Source organism: Pyxicephalus adspersus, chromosome 1 (assembly GCF_032062135.1).
Source record: "Pyxicephalus adspersus chromosome 1, UCB_Pads_2.0, whole genome shotgun sequence".
NCBI lineage: Eukaryota > Metazoa > Chordata > Amphibia > Anura > Pyxicephalidae > Pyxicephalus > Pyxicephalus adspersus.
The window spans coordinates 95,318,923-95,343,962 of record NC_092858.1 but is presented as its reverse complement, the minus strand read 5'-3'; the positions used below and the strand labels follow the sequence as shown (position 1 = coordinate 95,343,962).

General features: G+C 36.1%; 1 protein-coding gene across 1 annotated transcript in view; it reads right to left on the bottom strand.

Annotated features, from left to right (window-relative positions):
• The window catches only part of EPHA10 (EPH receptor A10), a 349,554-nt gene that overhangs the window by 19,970 nt on the left and 304,544 nt on the right, over nucleotides 1-25,040 (bottom strand). Inside the window, exons 11-15 of the mRNA XM_072419571.1 lie at nucleotides 11,075-11,260; nucleotides 10,220-10,281; nucleotides 5,859-6,077; nucleotides 5,319-5,468; nucleotides 4,497-4,690 (exon numbers count right to left, since the gene is read on the bottom strand). Of these exons, the coding sequence (XP_072275672.1) occupies nucleotides 4,497-4,690; nucleotides 5,319-5,468; nucleotides 5,859-6,077; nucleotides 10,220-10,281; nucleotides 11,075-11,260 (811 nt within the window). The remainder of the gene's footprint in view (nucleotides 1-4,496; nucleotides 4,691-5,318; nucleotides 5,469-5,858; nucleotides 6,078-10,219; nucleotides 10,282-11,074; nucleotides 11,261-25,040) is intronic.

Here is a 25,040-nt window from a genome sequence, read left to right as displayed (position 1 = left end):
AGCTGCTAGGGTATGCAGTTCCAACATTTGGTTGTTGGATGGGTCAGTAAATATCTGAAAATTTGTGACATAATGGAAGAGGTCAAGCTCTTGGAAGCAATAAATGGATTTGTAATAAAATGCAATCATTTGGCATGCATGGTTTATGCTAATGGATTATTCAGAGTATGACAATGATCTTTTGAACTGATGCACAGAAAATGAAGCTATGCAATCTCTTGTATCAAAATCTAATCCAGCTTTGAACATGCATGAAGGCTTTTGTAACTCTTTTTTGCCATATAAATATTTCTCTGAAAAACAGAAATGTAAGTAATTTCTTGTCTTTTCGGGTGACAGATCAATAAAAGGTTATTGGAAGTAGAGAAGCACTGCTTCTATTGCAGCAGTGCTCCATCAGCAAATGTTAGAGATAATCATTTCAGGTCTTGCTTGTTCTGGAAATCTTACACTCTCTACTTAACTTGATAACGCTCCAGCTGGGAATACGATTTGTGTACAGCACGACCTCTGGACCACTGCGGATGTGCAGGTTGATGATGAATAAAATATCAAGCGGGAGAGAGCAAGACAGGCAGAAAGCAACAGACCCGTATTAGACCACACAGATATTACACCAATAAATGTTTCAGTAACAGGTGAGATTTAGTCTCATGTAATATCAACAACATAAAAAGCCAGCAGGATCCCCAGCTGTATGAAGAGAGCAATGTGAAAACAGATTATGCTATAAAGCGTTGCTCTACAAGGTCTGTTTCACAAGATTGACTTTACATTGCTCGACTGGACAGCTTATTTGCAGGAAAGATGACCTGGTTTAGTGGACATGGTGCACATGTGAGGTCTTTATAGACTGAGCTAGGCAATCAGTTCTGCCTCTCAGTTAGCTGAAATGTAAATAGGAGACTGGACTATGTTAATTTCAGACCATTAAAGACAAATATTCTAAAATAGCAAATTCCAAAGTGTGTCTACAGCAAAACCCATCTAGCTGTTTATAAGGAACATCTGGGCCCCAATGCAAAAAAAAGAACTCGTCTTTAAATAATTTACCAGTATTACAGGCTCAATGTATCAGTCAAAGTAACCATCAGTAGTACAGTTAAGCTGAATAAAGCAACTGTTCATCAGAGAAACAAAGACCTGTTTACTGACTGTTACAGCTTACATAGGCTATACATACTTTTTAAACCTTCATTCAGTATAATAGATGTAACCCTTATGTGAATGGCATTTACTTAGCTAAGATACTCTTTTCAAGTAAAATACAGGTAGTCCCCAGGTTATATGGACTATAGGTTTGTTCTTAAGTTGGATTTGTATGTAAGTCGGAACACGTACATTATTTTAATGAATGCAATTAGGACAGATGTTTGTCTCAACATATTAATATGCAGCGTGGTGCCAGTTACTGTATAAAATCCTCACTGTGAGCTAATCACAAACCACGCAAAAAAAAAAAAAATCTTTATGAAGCCTAGACATTCATTAACTTCTGGAGCAAGCTGTGCTTTGATATGCAAAAATAAACAACTGCAGAATTTGTCTTTGTCTTTAAAGCGTTTCAAAAGACTGCTGAAAGAGCTCACCGCCCTAAAATCACCCACAACCTCAGCTGTGTTTATGAAAAGATTTCTTCTGCAAGTCATGCAAACCGCCCCCTCCAAGCTTCTGTTCTTCACACAGCGAGCATGGAAGCCCCGTTCATATCTAGGAGGCGTCCGTAACCGGGGGACTGCCTTGTATGGTATTGTTTTGTTTATCTATTGGTGGCTATGAGCAAAACTTTTTTTCTGCAAAACTGTTTCCTGTTTACATAAATGTTCTCCAACAACGGGCTTAGTATATTAAAGTGCTCCAAAGGCGGGAGAGGATTTGCTTTCATCCATAAAAATGGGTAATCCAGCAAATCTGGAATGGATCTGGTGCAGGATTAAAAACATTTGCTAACAAATAGCAAATGATTTTTAAAAAATCCATTCCAGGTTTGCTGGGTCACATAGCTACACTGATAAAAGTGTATCTTGTCCAGCCTTGGAGAGCTGCACCATGGGAACCATGCATGTGAAATGACCAATATTAGGTACTGGGCAGAACATTAACATGAACTGAATGAGGATAAAATATTTGATTGTGGTCCGCCAAGGGGAACAATTGTTTTTTTCTATTTGTGATCAATTGTAATAAAACAGAAAACCAAAGCAAAAAGTAGGGGTCAGTTTAAGTATAAAATTTTTGATTATTTTGCCATATTTATATATTACTAGAAAGCTATTAAAGCTACTATATTCATGTCCACATCAATAAATTGGATTCTAACATGTTACAGGATTTATTTTCTATTACACCAAATTACAAGAAACATTACCTGTTTGTTCCATAACATAAATGATTTAATATATTCTTAAAAAAGTAGTGTATTATTATTATTAATAATATTATTATTATTATTATTATTATTATTATTATTAATAAACAGGATTTTTATAGCGCCAACAAATTACGCAGCGCTGTACATTAAATAGGGAAGTGTAGTGTAGTGTCTTGTTTACTGGTCAAGACCACATGATAGCCTGGAAGGCAATTACAGTAAAAAGTTTTGTAAATTGCTGGTTTCCCTTTAACCTTAAACAATATACAACTTTACACTTAAATAGGGCAAGATATGATTAATGTAAAATGTAGTCAGTATAAAAACTGATCCATAAATATGTTAAAAAAATGCTACATGTCAATGTGCACTAGCACTTTCCATATGCAAGTAACAGCCAAAGATATTTTACTTAAAATGCATAATAAAGTTTTTTTTCTTCACTTGTACAATTCTACTTGCTCCTCTACTGTACTGAAATTGCTTACTCTGATTTCCCTGCACAAATTCAGCTTTTACCAGTGTTTATTAGACGCTGCAGGAAGTCACATAGTTACATCGTAGGTCATTAAGGCTTCCAACTCCCCTATCTTGTTTGCCAGACTTCTAGCATTGGTGAACAAGCTCTTTAAACCATTGCTGCTTTTACCATCATTATTTGTCAAATCATTTTATTTTTCAGTACTGCACAATCCAAAGTTTGTTTGTAACATGGGAAGATCTTTACAATTATCCATAATCCTCCCCCCAAGTATTCCTAATCCCCAGTCTGACCCCTAACTAACCTTTCTGCCACCTTATTTGACTGTCCCACCCCCCCTGTCCTAGTTTAAATATCCCTCCACCATTCCCCTAAATCTTTCCCCTAGCACAGCAGACCACCATTTGGATGCAAATCATCTCTGGCATACAGGTTGTACCCCAATGAAAATTCAGCCCATGTTCTATGAACCCAAACCCTTCCCTTTTACAGCAGGACTTAAGCCATGCGTTTAGCCCCCTCTGCTTTTCCTGTGTTGCGCATGGCACAGGCAATATTCCAGAGAATATAGCCTTGGAGGTCCTTTTCTTCAGCTTGAACCCAAGCTGGAGCTCTTTACATTTCCAGAATCAAGGACATACAGCAACTTCTATACATTTCCTCACAATTACCTGACTGTTCATTTTATTCACTAGATTTTAATTCTTTCACTCACTTAAGTTCAGCACATGTGGGCATTACGTGGGGAAAATACAGTCTGTCTGGGAATGCCAACTCCATGAGACTGAACTGCACCCATTAAAGCATTTTGATATTTGCATAACTGCTCCCAAGAGCCAACCTACTGCTTACATAAGGGCTCTTTAACCTCCCTGGGGGTATGATTATTTTGTATTTTTAAATGTTAAATCGGTACATTTGACATAAAAATACTTCTAATTTTAAATTTCCTGCAGGTCCCCCCCAATGCACACATGCCGCCCGCAAACCTGGTCGGCATCTGCATCCCCTAACCTATCAGGGATGCGGAGCCAGGGGACGCAGATGCCGAGCATCATCAACGGGACGTCTATGCCGGCCAGGCATCACCAAGTGGACACAGATGCTGGGCCAGCATCACTGGAGGACGCCGCGGGCTTGTGAGGACATAGTGGGCCCTCAATTTCACTCTGATTGTGGCTCGAGGTTACCACTTTCTGAAAATTCACCCTGAGCCACACTCAGGAGTACCGCCAGGGGGATTAAAGCAAATGTAATGTTTTAAAAGGTTTGTTCACCAGCCTGCATTGCTTTGAGAAGCACAAAGACCCCAAGATGAAGTTATTAGGTCTGAAAAAAGGTATGTAATGAAAACTAAAAGGTTTAAATTTCACGAGCATGATGAGGCAAAAGAGAGAAACAAGGGAAGGCAAAATATAAACAGATTTATCATACACTTTTTAGGGTAATTTATAAATATAGCTAGTTAACAAATAATAACTACTCTAAAAAAACAGATGTGCAAACCCTTAGTTGTCATTTACACGCCATATTTGGTGTGCCACAAGATATTGCCATGAAATTTTTAGGTTGTGAACCATAGTGCTTGGCTGTCATTAGTGTGCCACAAATGGTACAATTTTTCAAACAGCAGAAAACACACACCTTGTTGTTGTGGATGTTCCAGACTGGCTTTTTTCAGGACTCTGTCCGTGTTTGGATAAAATGTTGTGGATTTGAGTGAATTTTGGTCTGTCATTTCTGTCCTTTTGCCAGCAATCTAACATAAGCTGATGGAGAGGGGGTGGACAGTTCACAGGTGCTGGAAGACGGAATCCATCTTCTATGGCTTTGATTACCTTTGGTAATAGAATACAGATTACACATCAAAATTCTCTATCTCTAGTAGTTATGACAAGCTCAGATGAAACAATGAGCTGAACTGAGTGAACTTAATTTTTATCAATACATCTACTATACCCACTTCTTTCTATTTTTGAACCTAAAAAATATTACAAATTGCAATTTGCCATATATAACCCCAGATAAAAGACCCATTAAACATTTCCTAATGTAGTTATTTGGAAAATGACGTTAAGAAACATTAAAAACAGCTAGTGTTACATTCCTTTTTCTTATCCTTAAACTTTTAAGGGTCACGGAGAAGAAGCCACATTAAGTTCTTAAAACAGTTGATATGTTATCCAGATATTGCATGTATGAAGAAACATCAGTTTACTTTTAAATAGTTAACAAATGAAAACATGTACGTGGTGACCATGGATGTAAAATCTTTTACTCTTTAACTATGTCAAGGTACATGTGGCCAAACTTTGCCAAACACATGGATCATGCAGAGCTATAGACATGTATATGAATAATGTGGAGACCAAAAGAACCTAAAACAACACCAACAAAACAAAATATATATGATGTATGTCCTATATAAACAATTATTATATTGCAAAAGTAACACTGGCAACTTACATCTTGATTAGACATGTCCCAGTAAGGTCTTTCACCATAAGACATCACCTCCCACATTACTATTCCAAAGCTCCATACATCACTGGCAGTACTGTAACGATGATACTGAATTGCTTCTGGTGCTGTCCATAAAACTGTGCTCTTTCCACCCTGCAATGTGGCAAAAGCAACAAGTAATTTTTAATACTTTCATGGGTAAATGAAGGTCAAAACCTCAGCTATTAACTCCCTTACATTTATGTTATATATAATTAAACTATATTTTAAATTTCTAGCTTTGATATTATTTATCATATTACAATATTTAACACTATTTCACATACCTTGCAGAATGAATGGTTTATTACATTTAAATATATTTTAAATTTTTAACTGTTCCCTGCAAAATGCACTAAAAGGAAATAAATATTAAACAATTTTCCTATAGTACAAATACAATTTGTTTGCACATAAATCAGTTTCTTTATTATAAGCTTCATTTAGCTGAACTTACAATGCTGACCAACTAAAATGAAAAAAAAATAATTAGGTTTTTCTTACATTTGAATTCCGCACCATGGTTGAATATACAGTGTCAAGTTTATCATCTTGAATATGTCGAAATCCTGATATTTTGCAGACCAGGTTAGAGTTGACTAGGACTCTGTGTGCAGCAAGGCACTTGTGAATGTAGCTCATCTCTGTAAGGTACTTCATTCCTGAAGCTATACCAGTCAACATACCCACCAGCTGAGCAATGGTAAATTGTCCCTCATGTTTCTAGAAGAAAAAGGATACATTAGATAAAAAATGAAACAATAAAACATGAGACAAACATTGAACATTATCAAAGATATTCGGAAGTTCTCTCTTTCATTTATTAAATACAGTTAAAGCAGATTCAATGCAAATATAGTGCTATAAAAGTTCAAATACAGTATTAAAAGAACTCGGAATAAGACTTCTGTTTTTATTGTTAGATGCAGCACCATTTGGAATAAATCTTACAAACACTATCACTGCATTTAACAGTCATGTCTTCTAATACCATTTGTAGATGGGTAAGGATTCAGCATATTTTAACTAACTTTCAAAGCTACAAAACCACGAAGTTGCCAATGCTGAATCATTTTTCAAACGGTTGTATTTTTCTTTTCGAACAATACAGCCAAAATCAAAAAGTTTGCTATAAAAAGAAGATTTTAACTTAAGGTATGCATTAAAGCATACCTAAACTCAGAAGTTTCACTTTACATAAAAGGGTAGACAACCCTTTTATATTAAGTAAAAAATTCTGTTGTTTGTTTTTTTTCAAGTGCAACACCCTATTTTTTTTTTAAAAGGGTGCAGCACTCCCCTTAATTCTTGATCGCCTAGGCGATTGAGAATAAATAGGAGCACAAAGCCTCCCAGGATACTTACGTCACGCATCCTGGGAGGCTTTTGGGTCCTTTTGTGCATGCCTGAGGAGCCTTTTCGAGAAGATTGGCAAGTTTTTTTTCCAACCTACATCACCCGATCTTGTGCCTGGGTCGGGTGACTTAGGAAGAAGAACCAAGCAGAAAAGGAGAAGATGGCGGGGACGGATGCTGGGACGACATGGAACCCGATGGAATACACCTCCAGATGGATCAGACTGCCCTGCGGAATTTAAGGTAGGTGTATTTTTTGTTTTAGGCACTTTTCAGTTCAGTTCCACTTTAATAAACACTGTACCTTGTTTGGTGCAACTTAAAGCGTACCTAAGCTCAAATCATCAAATCAAGCGATCAAGACAGAATGGGAGCATAGCGCCTCCCATGATACCTATATCACGCATCCCAGAAGGGCTTTTAGTGCCTGAGATCAGGGCATGCGCAGAAGGAGCCCTTTCATCAAAAAAAATTGTCAATCTCATGCATGTGCAGTGAGATCGGCAATCCTATTTCCCAATCTATCAGGTGATCTTGCACCTGCGCAGTGCGAGATTGGGTGACGCAGGAAGATAAACCCGAAAGAGGAGAAAAGAAGATGTCAGTGCTTCCTCTGCACCAGGCAGACGACAGATACTGGGACAACATGGGAGTCAAACAAAGAAACCTCCAGATGGTCAAACTCATCTGCAGGAATAAAGATAAGTGTGTTTTTTATTATTTTGGGATTAGATCCAATGTGCTTGAGAGCTGCTTTAATGTCCACTTATCAATACACTTATCTAATTTTTTTGACCTTCTCCATGTTCCGTCACTCCACTAGTCACTCAATAACAGTTCACCAGGTGGCATTCAACCTCCACCTATGATGAAGTGCTCAAGCCTGAATAGCCAGGCCAAAAATAGTCATATGAGAAAGGGGTAATATTATGGGCCCTGTGTAAGCTTTAACACCATTTACAATGTAGTGTACACAGGAATAGGGCTTCAATAGCAACTAGTGACCAAATTACAGTAAGGTATTATAATCGGGACAGGGCTTAAGCTTTAAAGAGATGGTACTGAATGGGCAAAGGGAACCTGTGCCCAAACTCTGAACATGCAAGTATAGGCAGTAAAGGTACCAGAAAAAATGGAAACAAAACTGTAATTGCTGCCCCTATTTGCCAATCCAATTTCCAAATATAACATATTTTGGGTATTTGTAAACACACTACTTGAAATGAATTACTTCATACTGTGTACTATACATAACACTTCCTTGACTGATTGATTGATTTGGGTTACTGTGCTTTGTGCATCATTATTATTAGCTGCTTTATTACATAAAACCACACAAGATAACTAGCACAGAAGAAAAGAGTAGCTGGAAACTTCACAAAGTGAATCAAAATGGTACATAACAGACAAGTTCATAATCAGCAAAATATATTTATAAATCTGCAGAAGCAGTACATGGTGGGAAGCATTTAGACATCTATAAATGTGCTTTTTACACAATCACACAGCCTCAAGCTTATATGCTAATACATGTTGTCTTTCAAATATGCTCTATGTGCTCTGTCATAATCAGCTCAGACAAAATTCTCTGCTGTTTTGCTTTTGTTTTCCACCCTCCAACCTCCTATTTTCTTTGCACCTTTTATGTTTTCCCGAGCACAATCTCGCTATTGTGGTCTGTGGTTTTCATGTGCTGTGTAAGTGCTGAAGGGGAGGGAATTTTAATTTTCTAGTTTTAAATGGAATAAAACAACAAACTGATGTGACACACAAATATTCGTCCTAAAAAGCCTCAGGGTTTCAAGTGGACAACTGTCCTTGATGTATTCTACTAAGATAACAGCCGGGGCTTGATAAAAAGGATGTCAGCCTACACAAACTGTTAGCAATGCACATCTCCAAAGAATTATATTTATGTGATGAAACATAAAAGCAGGAATACAAACAACAAAATAGATTGTTCTCTTTGTCTTCTTTTTTATCCTTTATTGGTATATTTTTCACGTTTGACAGAAAATTGTTTTGCTGCATCCCACTTTCTGTCCAAAGCCAGTAACATGCATATAAGTAGCAGATATATAAAAAACAATACTAACAAAATGAGAAGACACAGTTGGACTTATTAAAGATTTACTAAAGAATTGGAGTTTCTTCACAAAATAAATCATGTATTGTTTTCATTTATGCAATCATTTGAAAACAAAATGATCAACGTATTTAAGGAACAGAAATTTACTTTTTAATGTGTCTGCATAATTTAATTTATAATAATAATTTATTAATATGCTTTAACCATATTCTCTAAGCTGGTGATGACAACAAAAAGTTCAAATTCGCGGTATACATATCCGTAACCAAAAATACATTTCAACCAAAAAAAAAGCTAAGCTAGAATACCACTATGCAAAACTAGATAAACTACCATTGGAGAACCTGGGTTATCCAGCAAATTTGGAATAGATTTTTTCAGGACCAGATCCCTTCCAGGTTAGCTGGTCCACCCATGGCAGTCTATACAACTGAAGAATATAATAGAATTGGGGATAACTCAAAGTACAATATGATTTTGCATTGCACAATAATAATAACCTTTAATCAATGTTAGGCTGTTGTACATAGGCTAGATAACAATAGGTGAATTAAACTTTTTCCTTTGAGCAATTAAGCTACTTCAACAGACAAATAATTTATTAATTTCAAATGTTATGTCATCCTTTTACTTCTTTACAACATGAGATTAATAGTCAGTGATGTGAAAGAGGTATACTTCCTGATTCATCTCTGATATGATTACTACTTTTTATTTCCATCATATAGTAATTAATACTAACAACTTAGGTTGTCATAAAGCAGATTATTATTAATAATGTAATTCTTTATTGCTATTTTAGCAATAAATTAAAAATACATTGCCCTACCTATTAGATCAGGCAACTGGACACCTATATTTGGAATATTAGCAGACATGCAGAGTAAGATTTGTTTATTGTGAAGAAATCATGACATAAGGCTTGATACAGAAAAAAATGCATTTAGCTTACAGAAAAGTTTGCATTAACTTGGTTAAATTGATCAGTAATTGCTTAGTTGTCAATTTAAAAACGTGGCACACAGGTGTCCCGCCCTTCAACATATTGGGGGGGGGTAAAGATCAGGTGAAATACTAAGGTTGCTCCAACAGATAGGTGCCTCCAATCAGATTTGCTATTTCGACTTATCAAGGACTAAAATATTGGTTGCTTGAAATCGGTCTGCTGATAAATTCTCATCAGGTTCCTGGGCAATTTGATAATTTTGTCAGATCAGAAGGGAGAATTAGCTTCTGCCTACAAAGCCTAAGGGTTTCCAAAATATAAGCAGTTGAACTTTGTATGTCTATTAGTAAAAGGTGATATCAAATGAGGTGTACTTTTATAACTATATTTCAAATATATTTGCCATATTACACTATATATTATTAAATGACCCTTAAATAAACCATATACATGTTTAAATTTGAGGAATACATACCCTTAAAAAGGAATCCAGAACACCATTTCCCATATACTCCATAACGGTCATCATTGTGTTACCTGTAAAATAGTAAAAGATGTGTCCTTATAGTTGACAACATATATAAAATGTCAATAAGACAAATGCTGCCTAGGTAAAAACATAGGGAAAGAGTTGTTTATTGGTTTATAAGTAAAACGGCAAAGCAATTAATGCTAAATTTGGATTCAGAATCTGGAAACTATAGGATATGCTCAACATTGGTCTTGTAATGTTATTACTATGCTATGTAAATTTCTCTTGAACAATTGATGTAAATTTGATCAATATAACAAATGCTAATCATTCTTTGCAATCAACTATCAAGTATTTGATTGTGTTTACACTTGTAGGATCAGCTCCCTACAGCACAATGGAGTGGCTACAAATGAAGATATTCTGGACTGATCATGCATTGTAGCCACATATGTTGGTCTATACAGTTCTCTGCAAAGGATATAAAGTTATTATGGGGATTAATTGAACAAGGAATCTATCATATCCACATAACACAGATATAACCTTTTTTGTGACAGTTTAATTTTATTCATATATTTTTGGCTAAGAAAGTTTATGATGAGAGCATTTCATGACAGCTAACCATTACCTTTTACTTTGCAGTACTTTATTAAAAGAAGCAACATCCCAAAAAAATATTGGGTGCAAAAGTATGTTTTATGTTTTCAGTATTCTTTGGAGGTAACCTAATCAATAACTGATAATCATGAAAAACGTGCCCACTAGATATGCTTGTGAATATGAAGATTGAAGTTGATGAATGGTTAGTTTTTCTACCTGGGTGAGTTGATTCAAGAAGCAGAACTTTTGTCTTACCTCGAGTGATAACCCCTTCTAGGCGTATGATGTTAGGATGGTCAAACTGTCCCATTATGCTTGCCTCTGCCAGAAATGAGCGCTTTTGCTTCTCTGAGCAGCCGGCTCGGAGAGTCTGTATTGCAACTGGAAGTTCTCTCTTGCTTGGAAGTTTCAAGCAGCCCTTGCAAATTTCACCATATTCTCCTGAAACAGAACAGGGATTTGAAAATAGTTTAAATTCGTCATTTGTAAATTTTTTGCTGAATTCCAAGCATATTTAAAAAAATTCCTGGGATTCACAAAGTCCTATCACACAGTGCAGCTAAACTGGAAATTGGCCTTTTTTCTGCAGTAGTCAAGTTAGAAACGTAGGTCTTGTCTCCCATGTCCCAGTATGAAATGTACAATGAAGGAGACGCAGCAGCCCATTTCTTGGTCAATGCTCTCTTCAGTTGGCACATGAGCACTACAGCACACCTTATTCGCTCATTGTGTTACATCTTTCTTTTCCAATTGGAGTAATGCTGTACAACAGACTGCAAATGGATTTTGTTACATGACATTAACAATAAATGGCAACCCAATGCAATAGTGAATATAATGTGCATTGTCATAAATATATTCACTATTGCCATTTATTTAGCCATTTATTTTGCTTTAACTGGACTTAGCTTTAAAATTAAATTGCTTCCCATAAATTAGGTTACTGTAAATAAAACACAACAGAAAAAACTATAAAGTTCTCTGTTAAATGTATAGTTCTGTGCCTTGTGCTGTAGAGATATTGTAGTCGTCTGCATACTGAATGAATAAAAGGAATTGTGAATCATCAAAACAGATTATTTTTTATTATAGATTACACTTAAAAACCCAACAGATGACAGTAAACAACAGTAAAAAAAATAAAAAACTGAAAGGAATTTTTTTACTTTAGCCACCCCCCACCCTTCATATTGTAGCATAATTGTAGCTGTGGTACCAGCACAATAAATAAAAGTAGAAAGAAAAAATAAAATACCACTCTCAAGCAAGACTTTTTTTGCTGATTCCAGAGGTGTGGTGACATGGGCACAAGGTGTTCATGTGTATGTGTGTTGAGAGGGAATCTGTGAATGCTACAGAAAAAAAAGTCCCCAGCACCTCCAGAAGTAAATCACAAAAAGGGCTGTATGAATAATATATAACAAAATCAGAGAGTCCTTCAAACATTCCCTCATGGGAATCATTCAGGTCCATGGGTTTCAATGGCAGTAATTGATAACCACCAGGAAATGTTTGAGGACATGTCATATTCCCTGTTTTATAAATAAAGCCTTAAACTATACTATTCTTATACTAATGCCTTATTACTATTCATATTTGCTAATTTATTTTCCCTCTTCTGGTCATCATTAGTACTGGCTAATATTTCAGCATTATTTTTGGTGATCATATGACATGAGTGGGAGAGTTAACCATCATATAGCCACATTATACCTAAATATAATAAACATAAATGCCCTTTTTCATTCCTTGCAAAGATAAAATATGACGCTGATTAAGCTGTAGCCACCAGAAGAAATATGCTCTTTCAAAGGAATATGGCAAAAGCAATGCAAATGTCAACCAAACTTTGCACATAGAGAAATTACTGCACTAAATTAGCATGAGAAACTTGCAAACTAAAAAATCTCTGTGCTTATTAGCATTAGTTAGTATTGGCATGGTATATGAGCAGCAAGTGCTTTTTCTATAAGTTTCTGTTTATTTTTAAAACTGCATGCTTATGTCAGTTTTTACTTTTTTAAAGTTTGCTTGCCTTGAGATAATACAAAAAATATTAGTTTTAATTGCTCAGATTTAAAGAAACTCTGAGTGGGTGTTGTTATGAGATATTGCCTACTTTAGCTAACATGTAACTGCTATTGAGATCTGTGGGTGTGTGCTGAGCCTGTGTGCCAGTTTGCTGGAGAATAAAGTGTTCAGTCAAGAGGTGTCAGAAGCAAGTTTTCTCATCAGGTAAAAAGTAATGGTAGGAGCAGCACTGGCAGCTTTGTTGTTAGTGTGTGCATGCTGGTTTTGCTCATTTCCTACTTATGAACCACAGATTTGGGTGTTCTTATCGAAATATGCCATTGATCAGGTACATTTCCAAGATTCTCAATGGACAGCAATACCTTGTGGCTTGTGGCAATGATATGTACTGTACTTAATATACAGGCAGGCCTGGTGCAACTGAACAAGGAGAACTTAGGGGAAGAGGTGCATGATTGGGAGGACAGGAAAGCAGCCACGATAGGGTTAAATAATTTGTTTTGGGGTTATTAGGGGATCAGCTTCAGGATTGGTGGGGGGGGGGGGGGGGCAGAAGGAAGGGAGGGGTTAGGTGATAAAAGGTCAGGAAAAGAGGGATGAGGTCAAATAAAATTTAGCTGTGAAGGGGGAAACTTCCCACTGCCCGCCCCTGGGTTGGTCATGTTGCTGTGATTTGGGTTTTTTGTTACTATCTTTTAAGCAGATTGGGTTGGTAATGTTCATTGAGGTACTCCAGGGCAGTGTTTTTCTGGTGTCTGTATGAATGGGGTGGGGCACCCATCTTTGGTGAAGGGTCACCTGAATGATAAAAAATGAGGTGACCTTAAAATTTTCTTGGGGATAGTCTGCAAGTAGTTGTGATTTTGTTCCTAAACTGGGTGATAGTGTGGATGGGAGCAGCAATACCATGATGGGGAATATCCCAAGTTGTTTGTGGATATTATCAAGGACCAGCAACCCGGGAAGAAATTTTGGTATTTCTTGGGTATTAGTAGTAGGTTATTATTATGTGTTATTATGTTGTTATCAAGAAATACATGTCAGATATAAATACAGGCTTTTGGGCCATTTTCAACATTAAAGGAGTGTGTCTTGTCCTTAATGAGGTATAAAAGGGGAGATTTAAGAAGGTTTTGATAAAACAGTCTGCAGTAATCTCAATTCTCCTTTTTTTAATATTATTATTATCATTATTACTACACAGTATTTATATAGCACCAACATACTACACAGCACTTTGAAAAGTCCATTTATCTTGTAAAAAATCTTTCAAAGTTTTCTTATGGTAAAGTACCAATGCATACTATGTCAGTGGACAAATAAATACATTCTAGTGGAAGCACACAAGGTAAATTGCAAATGTCGATAGTGCTTGTTTTTAAACTCCTCTGGTTCACAATTTGAAGATGAATATTAAGATATTCTCCTGTACAATGCCCACTGTCAGTGGAATGTTTGGAATGTTCAACAACATTTTTCTTTTACCAGCTAGTAAGCAACAATGCACCTGGCTGTAAGACAAAGCTTTTACTCAATGCTAGAGTCCCAGCTAACTATCAGTAAACAGAATGGTTTCCATTTATAAGGTATATATATACATAGTCACTATGTCAGCTTCGAGATTCAATTAAAAAATGAGCCCCCAGCAGGCAGATGCTGCTAAAATACAACTACAATATTAAAAAACTCTAAAAAAAATATATAATATATGATAAAATATTATATGTAAAGTTCTCTGAGGAAACAATGATACTAGTACCAACAAAATAAAAAAGATAATGTACATACTGTACTGCATAAAAGCCTTAAAAACGTCAGTGATTAAGGTTTACAATATAGTTATTGTGATATTAACCAATGCGTGCTGATGCTGCTAACTTTGGACTGGAGTTGTAGCTTTATTGACTTCTGTATGTATATACTACACATATACTAAAAAATATTCAATAAAAATATAACAACAAATGATGTATTTTTTACAAAGATAAAACCAAGCAGGAATAAAAAATCCTATTATACAGACATATAAAGTTTTAATATGTTAACTTTACATTTACCTTAGTGTAATAAAAAATTTTTCATATAGCTGTTATTTACAATAGTGACAGAAAAATTTGAAATCTTTCATAAAGCTGTGGAGGAGTAGAAGAAACACAATGTTCCGTTGCACAATGCACTGATGAACAAAAGAGTGTACTTTATCTTTGTCCTCCAGAGTTGTTGGTAATTTCAGCAATTTGATTTAATGAAAATAAGACGCCGATATGCTGTATTATCGAGCACCTTTGTTGTATTACCATCCCAAATATTAAAAAATATCATCACCGTGCTTCAGAACATTTACTTCTAATAGTGACAATGACTATATTTAACATTAATAATATTGCATATTTCTTATGTGTTCTTGGTGCCCATCAAAGTGAAACATTCTCGCTGCCATGGAAACTAAAGTATGGGAGTCGCTTACAGCAAACTATTTAACAGTTTGAACACTGTATGGCAATCAGAACATTCACGCTCACCTATCTGCCTATATTAACAATAATAATATTACAAAAAACTTTTATCAGTGAAATGCCAATCATGAGGAAGCATTCCTGCTGTCATAGAAGCACAACATCACAATAGTCTAACTTTATGTTTTGTGCAAGTACAGAAATATACTGCTACATATATATAATTTATATAAAATACATATAATTTATAATGTATAATATACAATAGTGTGTCTAAAAACCATAGGCCCCCACCTTTCTCTTTAATTCCATACCTCTGAGCCTGATTTATATAAGCTCTCCAAGACTGGAGAACATAGACTTTCATGGGAGAACCTGGGTGATCCAGCAAACCTGAGATGGGTCTCTTAAACATCATTTGCAATTAGTTGACAAATATTTTCAATCCTGGACCAGATCCATCTGTGGTTTGCTGGAGGTTTTCCCATAACAGTCTATCTTGGAGAGCTTTAATAGACCAGGCCTAATTTCTCTACCACACTGAAATTGTGTTATTGAAAGTAGTATTATTCAGTCCGACCTAGTACCCCCATCAACTATAGGGTCCATCTCTTTTATTAGAAGTATATGAGTATATGAGTTGGGGACATGTTTTACATGATCTAGTGGTGGGACCTTGCCAGGCTTGATAACACTGCTTGGTATTTCAGTGCAGAGGTAGTTGGGTCAATTCATTAAATGTATTTAATACATTTCCTAAACATTTTTACTAAATAAGTAAACATAAAGTTATAAACACATGTGATTCCTGCAAATCAAAATGTTTCTGTGCTTTCAGTATTTTTAATATAAATATAGGATAAATATGGGATTTTTACACTTAACTACAGTACAGTTTCCTAAACTTTATTTTTATCACATCAGGCATCAGTTTTCACTAAATACAAGGTATTATAAAACTATTCATTCCACTTATAAAATCTAACTTTTTTAATTAAACAATAAAATTGTGTATCAGCATGCTTAAATTAAGTCTGACATTTCTTTAAAAGGATACAATTTGACAAAACATTTGCAGATTACTTTTTTACAGTACAGGTATTCATCACAAACTAACTTCATCAAAGATACATAATTAAAGGTAATTATCATCTTAATCCTAATAAAATATGTGCAGTATATACTCTTTGTGTAATGCTAATTTAATTAATGCTGTATAATTAAAGAAGTGGGAGAAAGTACAATCTTCTAAATAGCAATGATTACAATTAGGATGTTATTGATTGCCATAGCTAATTAGTGGTTTTGGTTGTAATAATTCAGCATACCAGTGCAAATGATAAAACACAGAACATAAAGCAGGGCATAAGCACTGATTGTAATACACATACAGTGAGCAAACAATTCTTGTAACGGAACATGTTGATTAATGAAGTAGACTGAATAATTTAAATTAATAAAACTGAGAGGATGCAAGATTAATTAATTAGTAATCTAGTCATCAGGTATTACACACTGTCCAAAAATGCAGGGTCCTCATAAATAACTAAAAAGTTGGTGCCCAGATCTGATCACGTTCTTATATAGTGGAGTTTCACATTACCACATTTTTTTTTCGTAACTTCTTCACTGCCAAGGCTTCATATTTTGCACCATAAGTAATGGAACCACCAGTTCTGCTATTTTTTTTTTTTTAAAAACATATTGCAGACTTGACTTTTATTTTCGTAAAGCTGAACTCCTTATAAACAAGGAAAGACAAATATGAAATGTATATATGGTGACTGTTTTATTTGGTAAATGATTTACATTTTTGTCCATCTGGTCGCACAGATACGCAAATCTTTAAATGTGGCTTTCTGATGAAAAAAACAACAACAAAAAAAAAACAGTGCATATTTATTTCCATTGAATTAGAAACAGGAGGATCTGACAGCAGAAGCCTCTCCATGTATATTTCTAATCATGATTTTGTTATGTTTGCAACATTATATCAGATTCTATTATCAGGGGTGATGTAGGTAAAATGTAAGAAAAAATTATATCAATCTCAAAAATATTTTTTTTCAGTTTTAGATGGGAAAGGTTACAACCCCTATTAGGTTCAGCCTTTTTAGACATTTACATATGTCCAGTGTCTTTGAATCTTTACACCAGTGTTTCTCAACCAGGGTTCCTCAAGTGGTACCAAGGGGTTCCTTGAGCTGTCTGTGGTCAAATGACTTCTAAGGTCAGTTTAACCGACACAAGTTGTCTTTTTGGTCATCTGTAAAGGTGGCATTCTTCCTAATGGTCAGCAAAGTAAGAAGCATCCCCATGACCACCAAATGAATGCACTGTGAGGTGTGAATATAATAATTACAGCAGGGGTTCCCCAAGACCTGAAAATTATTTTAAGGGTTAAAAAGGCTGAGAAAGCCTACTTTACACAATTTATTGTGTGAACATTCTTTTCATCATCATGGCCTCTACTACACTGAAATCCCAAGATCAGTGTTGTCTAAAGGTTTCCCCTTCCTTCATCTCTATACCATAAGATAGAGGTGTTCTTCAGTCCAACAGAAAGCTTAATCAGTACTGATAACACTGCTTGGTATTTCAGTGCAAAAGACAGCACTATCAGCTCAGACAGATTTCTCACAGGATCAACTGGATTTTGTTCTGTACTTGCAGTACTAAAATGAAATGAATGATAAAAATGAAATTGTGTCTGTATTGCAGAGATATTCTCAATATATGTTATTTTTACTTTGCCTGGGTATATACTTTATTAGGTATTGATCTAGAATTTACACTACACTCCAAAGCTAGTATTCAAATCTGTTTCAGCCTTCCAGAAAGTGACAGCTCTTGCAGAAATTTGCCTATACTAGACTTAGGCAGTGATAGCAAGCTGTGGTCCTTATTGGAACAGAGGAACAGCGTCTGGTTGTTCTCTATGAATATCACTGCAGTACCAACATTATTTTATTGGAAAAGTACTCTCATTGGAATTCATATTAATTTTCTAAAGACGGGTGAATAGTGATCTATTTGTTTTCTCTGGTTGAAGTGTTATCACCATAGACATAGACACGTTATATGAAAAAAGCACATATTGTATGCCAGACAATCTTCAAGGGTTTGATTGTTCCAACAGGTAATCTGGCTTATTTTATTACCTGAAACCAGAAGAATTTACAGCAGTAACCACTGATTTCTACCCTGGGATATAGTAAATCCCATTAGCTCAGAGCAAACTTTCTGCAGGATGATCGCCATGTAACAAAATATTTGGCATAAAATACTCTCCTGCCACCTTGCAAGTACACCGAACTTACACTTTTAAAGTGTAGGATAAATGAGGTGTATAAATTAACCAATGAGTGGAACGTTTTGGTAGTATCATTAAAAATGACACATAAAGGAAACCATGCTGCTGTGATTAATTATGGAGCCACAGTAAATCCCTTTAGCATGAATACAAATATACTTAGATAAATCCCAGAGCTACAGCTCTTCAAGTGTCCTAGACTGATGCACATCAAGCACAGTAATTATCAGTGCTAAAACCCTGTAGGGGAACACCTCAGACATGCTGTGCAAGTTTCCTATTCTGTTTAGTGGACTGAACATCTGAAAAGTACTTTAGTATCTTCATGTGATATTAGCTGCTCCTTCTCCTTTACCTCCAACAGGATCCACTCCATAGGTTTCAATTGTTCTTCTTAAACTTCCATTCTGTTTACCAGGCTTTAGTTAAAGGATGAGAAGTATCATTTTAGGTCTATATATATATATATATATATATATAGATATATATATATATTCAATTCTGATTCACCTTCACCACAGCTTGTTTTGTTGACCATTAGGAATATATGGTAAAGGCAGGAATGAGCTAGCAATCTTTATCCCTATCAGGAATTAGGAAATGTACCTAATTGCATTGTACCACTGCTTAAGCAGAGCAGAGGGAATGAAAGCTGTTGGAGTCTGTTGTGCCTGCAATAGTCTAACACAGATGAAACAGAAATAACTATCTGTGAACATGCTACTATAAAAGCCAAAGGCAATGAAAGGGTAGACTAACTTCTCTCTTAAAATAAGGAAAAAAATGCTTGTTAATTTTCAGCATATGTGCATGTAGCAGAATCTGATTGGCTCACACTGCTTCCCCTACCTCTCCAAGTGTATTGCTTTTTTGCATTGGATGACATAAATCTGCATCCTAGTTGAATGTAAATTTGCGAATATTTATTTAAAGGAAGCACAACAGCTTTAAATGATATATAACTGAATTTCAGCTTTATCCTGCATGGTCTTTTCTTTCATATTGCCCACACCTATTAAATATATATATGTTTATAAATTCTCTATTTAAAGCGTATAGATAGAATTTCTTTTGTAACCATTTACACTGGGGACAAAAAAACTAATCTTTTTTCCTACCTCCCATTCACTTGTGTTATATGACCCTTCTATATATACATATATATATGTTTTTGTTTCTTGTTCCTGGTTGATTTACTGATTCTGTCTTTTTTTGAAAGCTGATTCTTCTTCAAACTCATTGCCTAAGATTATTCCCTATTTATAACCCAAGCTCCCTTATCTGCCTCAGTTCATATAGTCTAATTCATCTGAAAAGCACCTCTAACTTGATTTTTCCCAGGTTTTCTTGTCTCTTCAGGCCTCTGGATTTCTTAACTACACAATAATTAATGATTGTGTGATGTCTGCAAGGCCATTATTTACCATAAGGACTCCTGGACTAGCACACAGGGAGGCATCAAAACCCTCTTGTTAAATATTTTCTATGCTGTTTAAATAAAAGCAGTGCCAAAAAGTGCACACAGAATAGGTTGTTGGTATTCAGTTAACAATGCTAGCATTAAATTGCTGTTTTTTGTCACTAATGAATAGTTCACCCAGCTGCTAGGCCCTGAAATCTCTGGTGACTCTGCAATGCGTGTCTGTATGTAAATCCCTCTTTTGGAGTACAGTTTGTTGTTCATGTACCCTCAATGCACACATCCCATTTGCTGAATGTAAGAGACTCTGGAACATAGCATTACAAACATAGTAGGCAGAAACAAATCTCTGACTTTTAAATTAACCAGTATAGCCCAGCACCTGTACACCCCTTATTGGCCAGTGCCAATTCTTAAACTTCTGCTTTTGTGATAATGTCCTGCAAAAATTATTCTTTATGCAACACAGACAAAAAAGAATATTATTTTCTTACTTGATTAATGTTGGTTAAAAATATGTTATGGTAAATAAATATGTATTTTGTCCTATAATTTGTCCTGTTTAAATTGACATTAAAATTATACTTCTAGTACAAAGCACTGCAAAGTGATTATTATGTGAAAAAGATGTTTTTTTAATGCAGCAGAAAGGATTTCGTTACCGTTACTTGATAATTGCTAGCAAATGTTTTAATCCTGGACCAGATCCATTCTAGGTTTGCTGGATCACCCAGCTTCACTAATGAAAGACTTACCCTGACAGATGAAGTAACACTTCATACAGTTTTTGTTCTTCATACAGTTTTTGCTCTTCATACAGTTCTCTCCCTGAACAGAATATGACCTCATCAGGCTATAGTATAGATCTTTACTCAAATATAGGGGTAAATAAAAAGAATATGGAGCATATGGATGAGTGAAACTTATTTTTGTGATTTTTGAAAAAAGTGAATTGTTTCAGGAAAATGTGAAATGTCAGTAAAATGCACAGAAGCCTATGCATTGTTCTACATTGTTGCGGGTACAGGGGAGGCCAGGGGTAACTGTTTGCCGCACCATTTATTGAATGCTAGTAGTAAGAAACTAAGTATAGAAGCTTGTACAATCAAGCAAGAATGTAAGACTAGCATTCACCTAAAGATAAAATTGTCCGAAAGCCATTATAGATATTCTTTAAAACTCCCCTAAAAACTGGTAATTGGATTTATGACCATACTTTTAACACACATAGACCAACTTTCAGAGAATGAAAGATTATACTAATAGGTTATCATGGCTTTTTTTTTATTGCACATTTTCATATAGTACATGGGTACTAATTGACCAAATCAACTTACATTTTTTTTGATACCTTTGAAAAAGTCATCTTGCCATGTTTTTAATTTGCTTTTCTTATCTTGCACAGAGGGAACTGTTTAATTAAATTTCTTAAATGTTAGGATTATCAGAAACAAAAATGCAGTCTATTAAAATTATGCTTAAAAAGAAACAATCCCAAACTGTGTTCACCACATGTACATTAAACTTTTTCGAGATACATTCATTAAGCACACACATATAGTTCAAATGTCTACAGCTTATATACAATAATATTTTTTTAGAAATGCAACTCTTACTATTTGTGGTTTGGATATAGTGGGCAAGTGTTTGATCAGGGATTATTTGTTATCTTACTCCCCCAGTAGGGGAGATTTCCTTTAATGTGAAGACATAGGAAGGTCTGAAAGTGAGAAATACAGCAATAAAGTGAATAAAGTTCATTAAAATTTTTAAACAGCAGAACCTTTTCTTTACCTTTACCTTTACCTTTACCTTTACAAAGGTACTAGAGAGCAGATAGATTTGCACAGGATTCCTCTCCTGTGTAAAGGGGCAGGTGGAGGACTCTCACCTGGTAGATAATTGATGAGGAAGCACTGAGGGTGGAGTTATAACATAGAGCCAGGAGCTCAGTCAGTGGATGTGATGTGCTGGAGACACAGACAGTTGCTCTGGATGAGGGCTGTGCTGGAGACACAGACAGGTGGTCTGTGTGAGTTACTGTGCTGGAGACACAGACAGGTGCCTGGTGTGAGGGAGCTCTGCTGAAGAGACACAGACAGGTGGTCTGTATGTGAGTGACTGTGCTGGAGACACAGACAGGTGCTCTGTGTGAGGGAGCTCTGCTTGGAGACACAGACAGGTGGTCTGTGTGAGGAAGAGGAAAAAGACAATAATGGTGAGGGCTTGAGAGCATTCAGCTCCACAGTGTTCCTGAGAAAGAGAGACAAGCCCTACAGAAAGAGAGAGAGAGAGAGAGAAAACTCTACAGACAAGACTCTAGTTTTTCTGCCTATTTGAAAATGGACTGTTATAGACACGGGACAGCTGAAGATAAGTGCTTGTGTGTTTGATTGTTAACCGGCTGACGTTAAGCCTTCCTCTTGGGACAATTTTGTTGTTGTTTTTTTCAATAAAACCCTAATATGGCATCCAGTCCTGCTAGTTGCCTACCATTTGTCAAGCTAATTCCCACACTATCTAGAGGTACTTCCTCTACATTTATGTAAAAAAACAAACAACCTTGGTTGTCTCAGACAGCCAAAACCTCACCATCTTTTTTTTTCCATAAATATCTATCTGGAACATTCATCTTCTGTGCACTCCTAAGAACAAATGCAGCTATCAAGAGAGGCCCCTAAGCCAGCAAGGGGGCAGCTAGGCGGGGGCCAACATGACTGTAGGGGGAAGGCCAAAGGGTCATATGATTGTAAAAGGTAGGTAGGGCAGAGGAAGATGGATGTTGGTAGGTGTGAAAAGAAAACAACAGGTATATAGGGTATAGGGTTAATGAGGGTAAAAGAGTAAGGACAGGCGAGGACCGGCCACCTGTGTGTGTGGGACAGTTAATGTATAGTTAATGTTGAGATGTTGTAACAGAAAATGTTGTAAGTAAATATATTTAACAAGTTGTAAACTCAATAAACGGCTGTAAGGCCATGTTTACCATACCCACAGGTGTCGGTATTATTATTTTCGGATTAGGGGGTGGAGTTTTGTGTTGGTCAGAAGGGAAAAGGCTCTTATATTCCACAGTCATGTCAGCCACTAAAGTTCCTGGCAGGTAAAGTGGCAGAATATTTTCACTACCCTTTTGCACTCCCATTCAGAAAAAGCATTAAATACAACTGAAAAAGGGGTCACATAGAGTTCATAACTATGCATATACTTTGCATATAACTCAATATAACTAAATAAAATAATTATTTTGTTTAAAAAAATAACTAAATTAATTTTAAGAAAGAAAAAAGAAAGAAGATCTAAAAACACCCTGAGAAAACAATGGGAAAAGAAGAAAGATGGATATTAGAGAACAACAATAATTGATTTTGCCCCATATTGACAAATGGTGAAGGACTTACCGGTAGTTGACAAATTGTTTGAGGGACCCATACACCTAGATATACTAATATACCTACTGGGACTTCTGATCCTTGATCTAAACCTAACAAAACGCCTAATGCTCAATATTCTAACAGCAGCCAGATGTCTTATTGCAAAATACTGGAAGTCAGAGTGTCCGCCTAATAGAACGGCACTCATTAATCATTTAACAGATGTACAACTGATGGAACACCTCACGGCGAGGTTACATGACAGGCTCGATAAATTTGATATAATTGGGGAACCATGGGAAGCCTATCTTCAAGGTAATCCAGGTATTTAGGATAGATAAGTACTCCGGAGTAACCCTGCTTTGTTTATGACTGTTGACATATCAAGAGACGGACCCTCCAATTGACCTTAAGCCCTTCCCACTTCCCCTTTCTTTTCCTACTCTTTCTCCTTAACACCCTTTTCTCTATTGCTAATGTGGGATCAAAGTTCAGATTACAGACACATGAGTTTGAATTCATCCCTTATTAAGTTTTGTTCTAGGCTCCTTGGAGGCTAGATTTGTCATTTGTCATTTGTCAATAATAAAACTCATCTTAAGGATGGATCACTAAGCATTCGGATATCACAATATACCTATTAGAAGTTGACATTATACATATACGACTTTGCTGTATATTTGCTGTATGTTTGTTTCTTATACATTAATCATTGTTTGCTTAGCATAGTTTCTAATGGGAATTAGGGTGTTATACAAGCCTCCACATCGTTATGATTGTGACCATTTGGGCATATGTGCTGTCAACTTGTTTTTTTATTATTTTCACCATTCTCTTTTTTTTTTGACTGCCTGTCAGTAGAGAGTTATGGTTGGACAAGTCCAAAATATCTGATGTAGAGTACCCATTTTAGATCTGTACTTCCAACAAAGATTACTAGCAGAAGGAAAATTGTTTACAGTATCTGGAGTAACATACCAGTTCATCAGGTGTTTGGAGATGCTTATCTGGCCGGGGTTTCCCGTGTTGTGCTCCATCGCAGGATCAAACACTGTCCACTGATTTCACTTGCAGCAGAAAGGAGAACTAAAAAATAACCGCAGCCTCTACCTCCCTTTAGCTAAGCTGCCTGAGATTTACATTATCTGCATCTCCAACACACAGTCCAAGGCTGTGCACAGCTGAAGGCGATTTTAGAGGCAGATTAGTTCCCGACTCTATCCTGCACTTTCATTGGCTGCTAGGGCTTTATAACCTTTTATCTCACAGTCCCTATTGTCTGTCGTAGTGTTAAGCTGGGCAGACTCTGCTTTTGTCTTGCCTTTGAATACATCACCTGTTGGACAGATTACCTATGAATGACCTTGCTCTGTATTCTGGACTTGTTTCTGCTGGAGTCTTGGTACTGCATTATCTGTGGACTCCTGGTCCTCTGTCAGTGCTTCACCAGACACCATTCCATACGCACAGAAGTCCTGGGGGCAACCGTGTGCTGGGATGGTGTAACTAGTCTCCTGAGGCTGAGCAAAGAGGTAAAGAGTGTGATTTTTATTGCCCTGTCTCCATATGTTCTTCCAGTGATCTTGAGGGAACTCCCTGCCTACTTTGTATTTGGGACTCCTCCTCC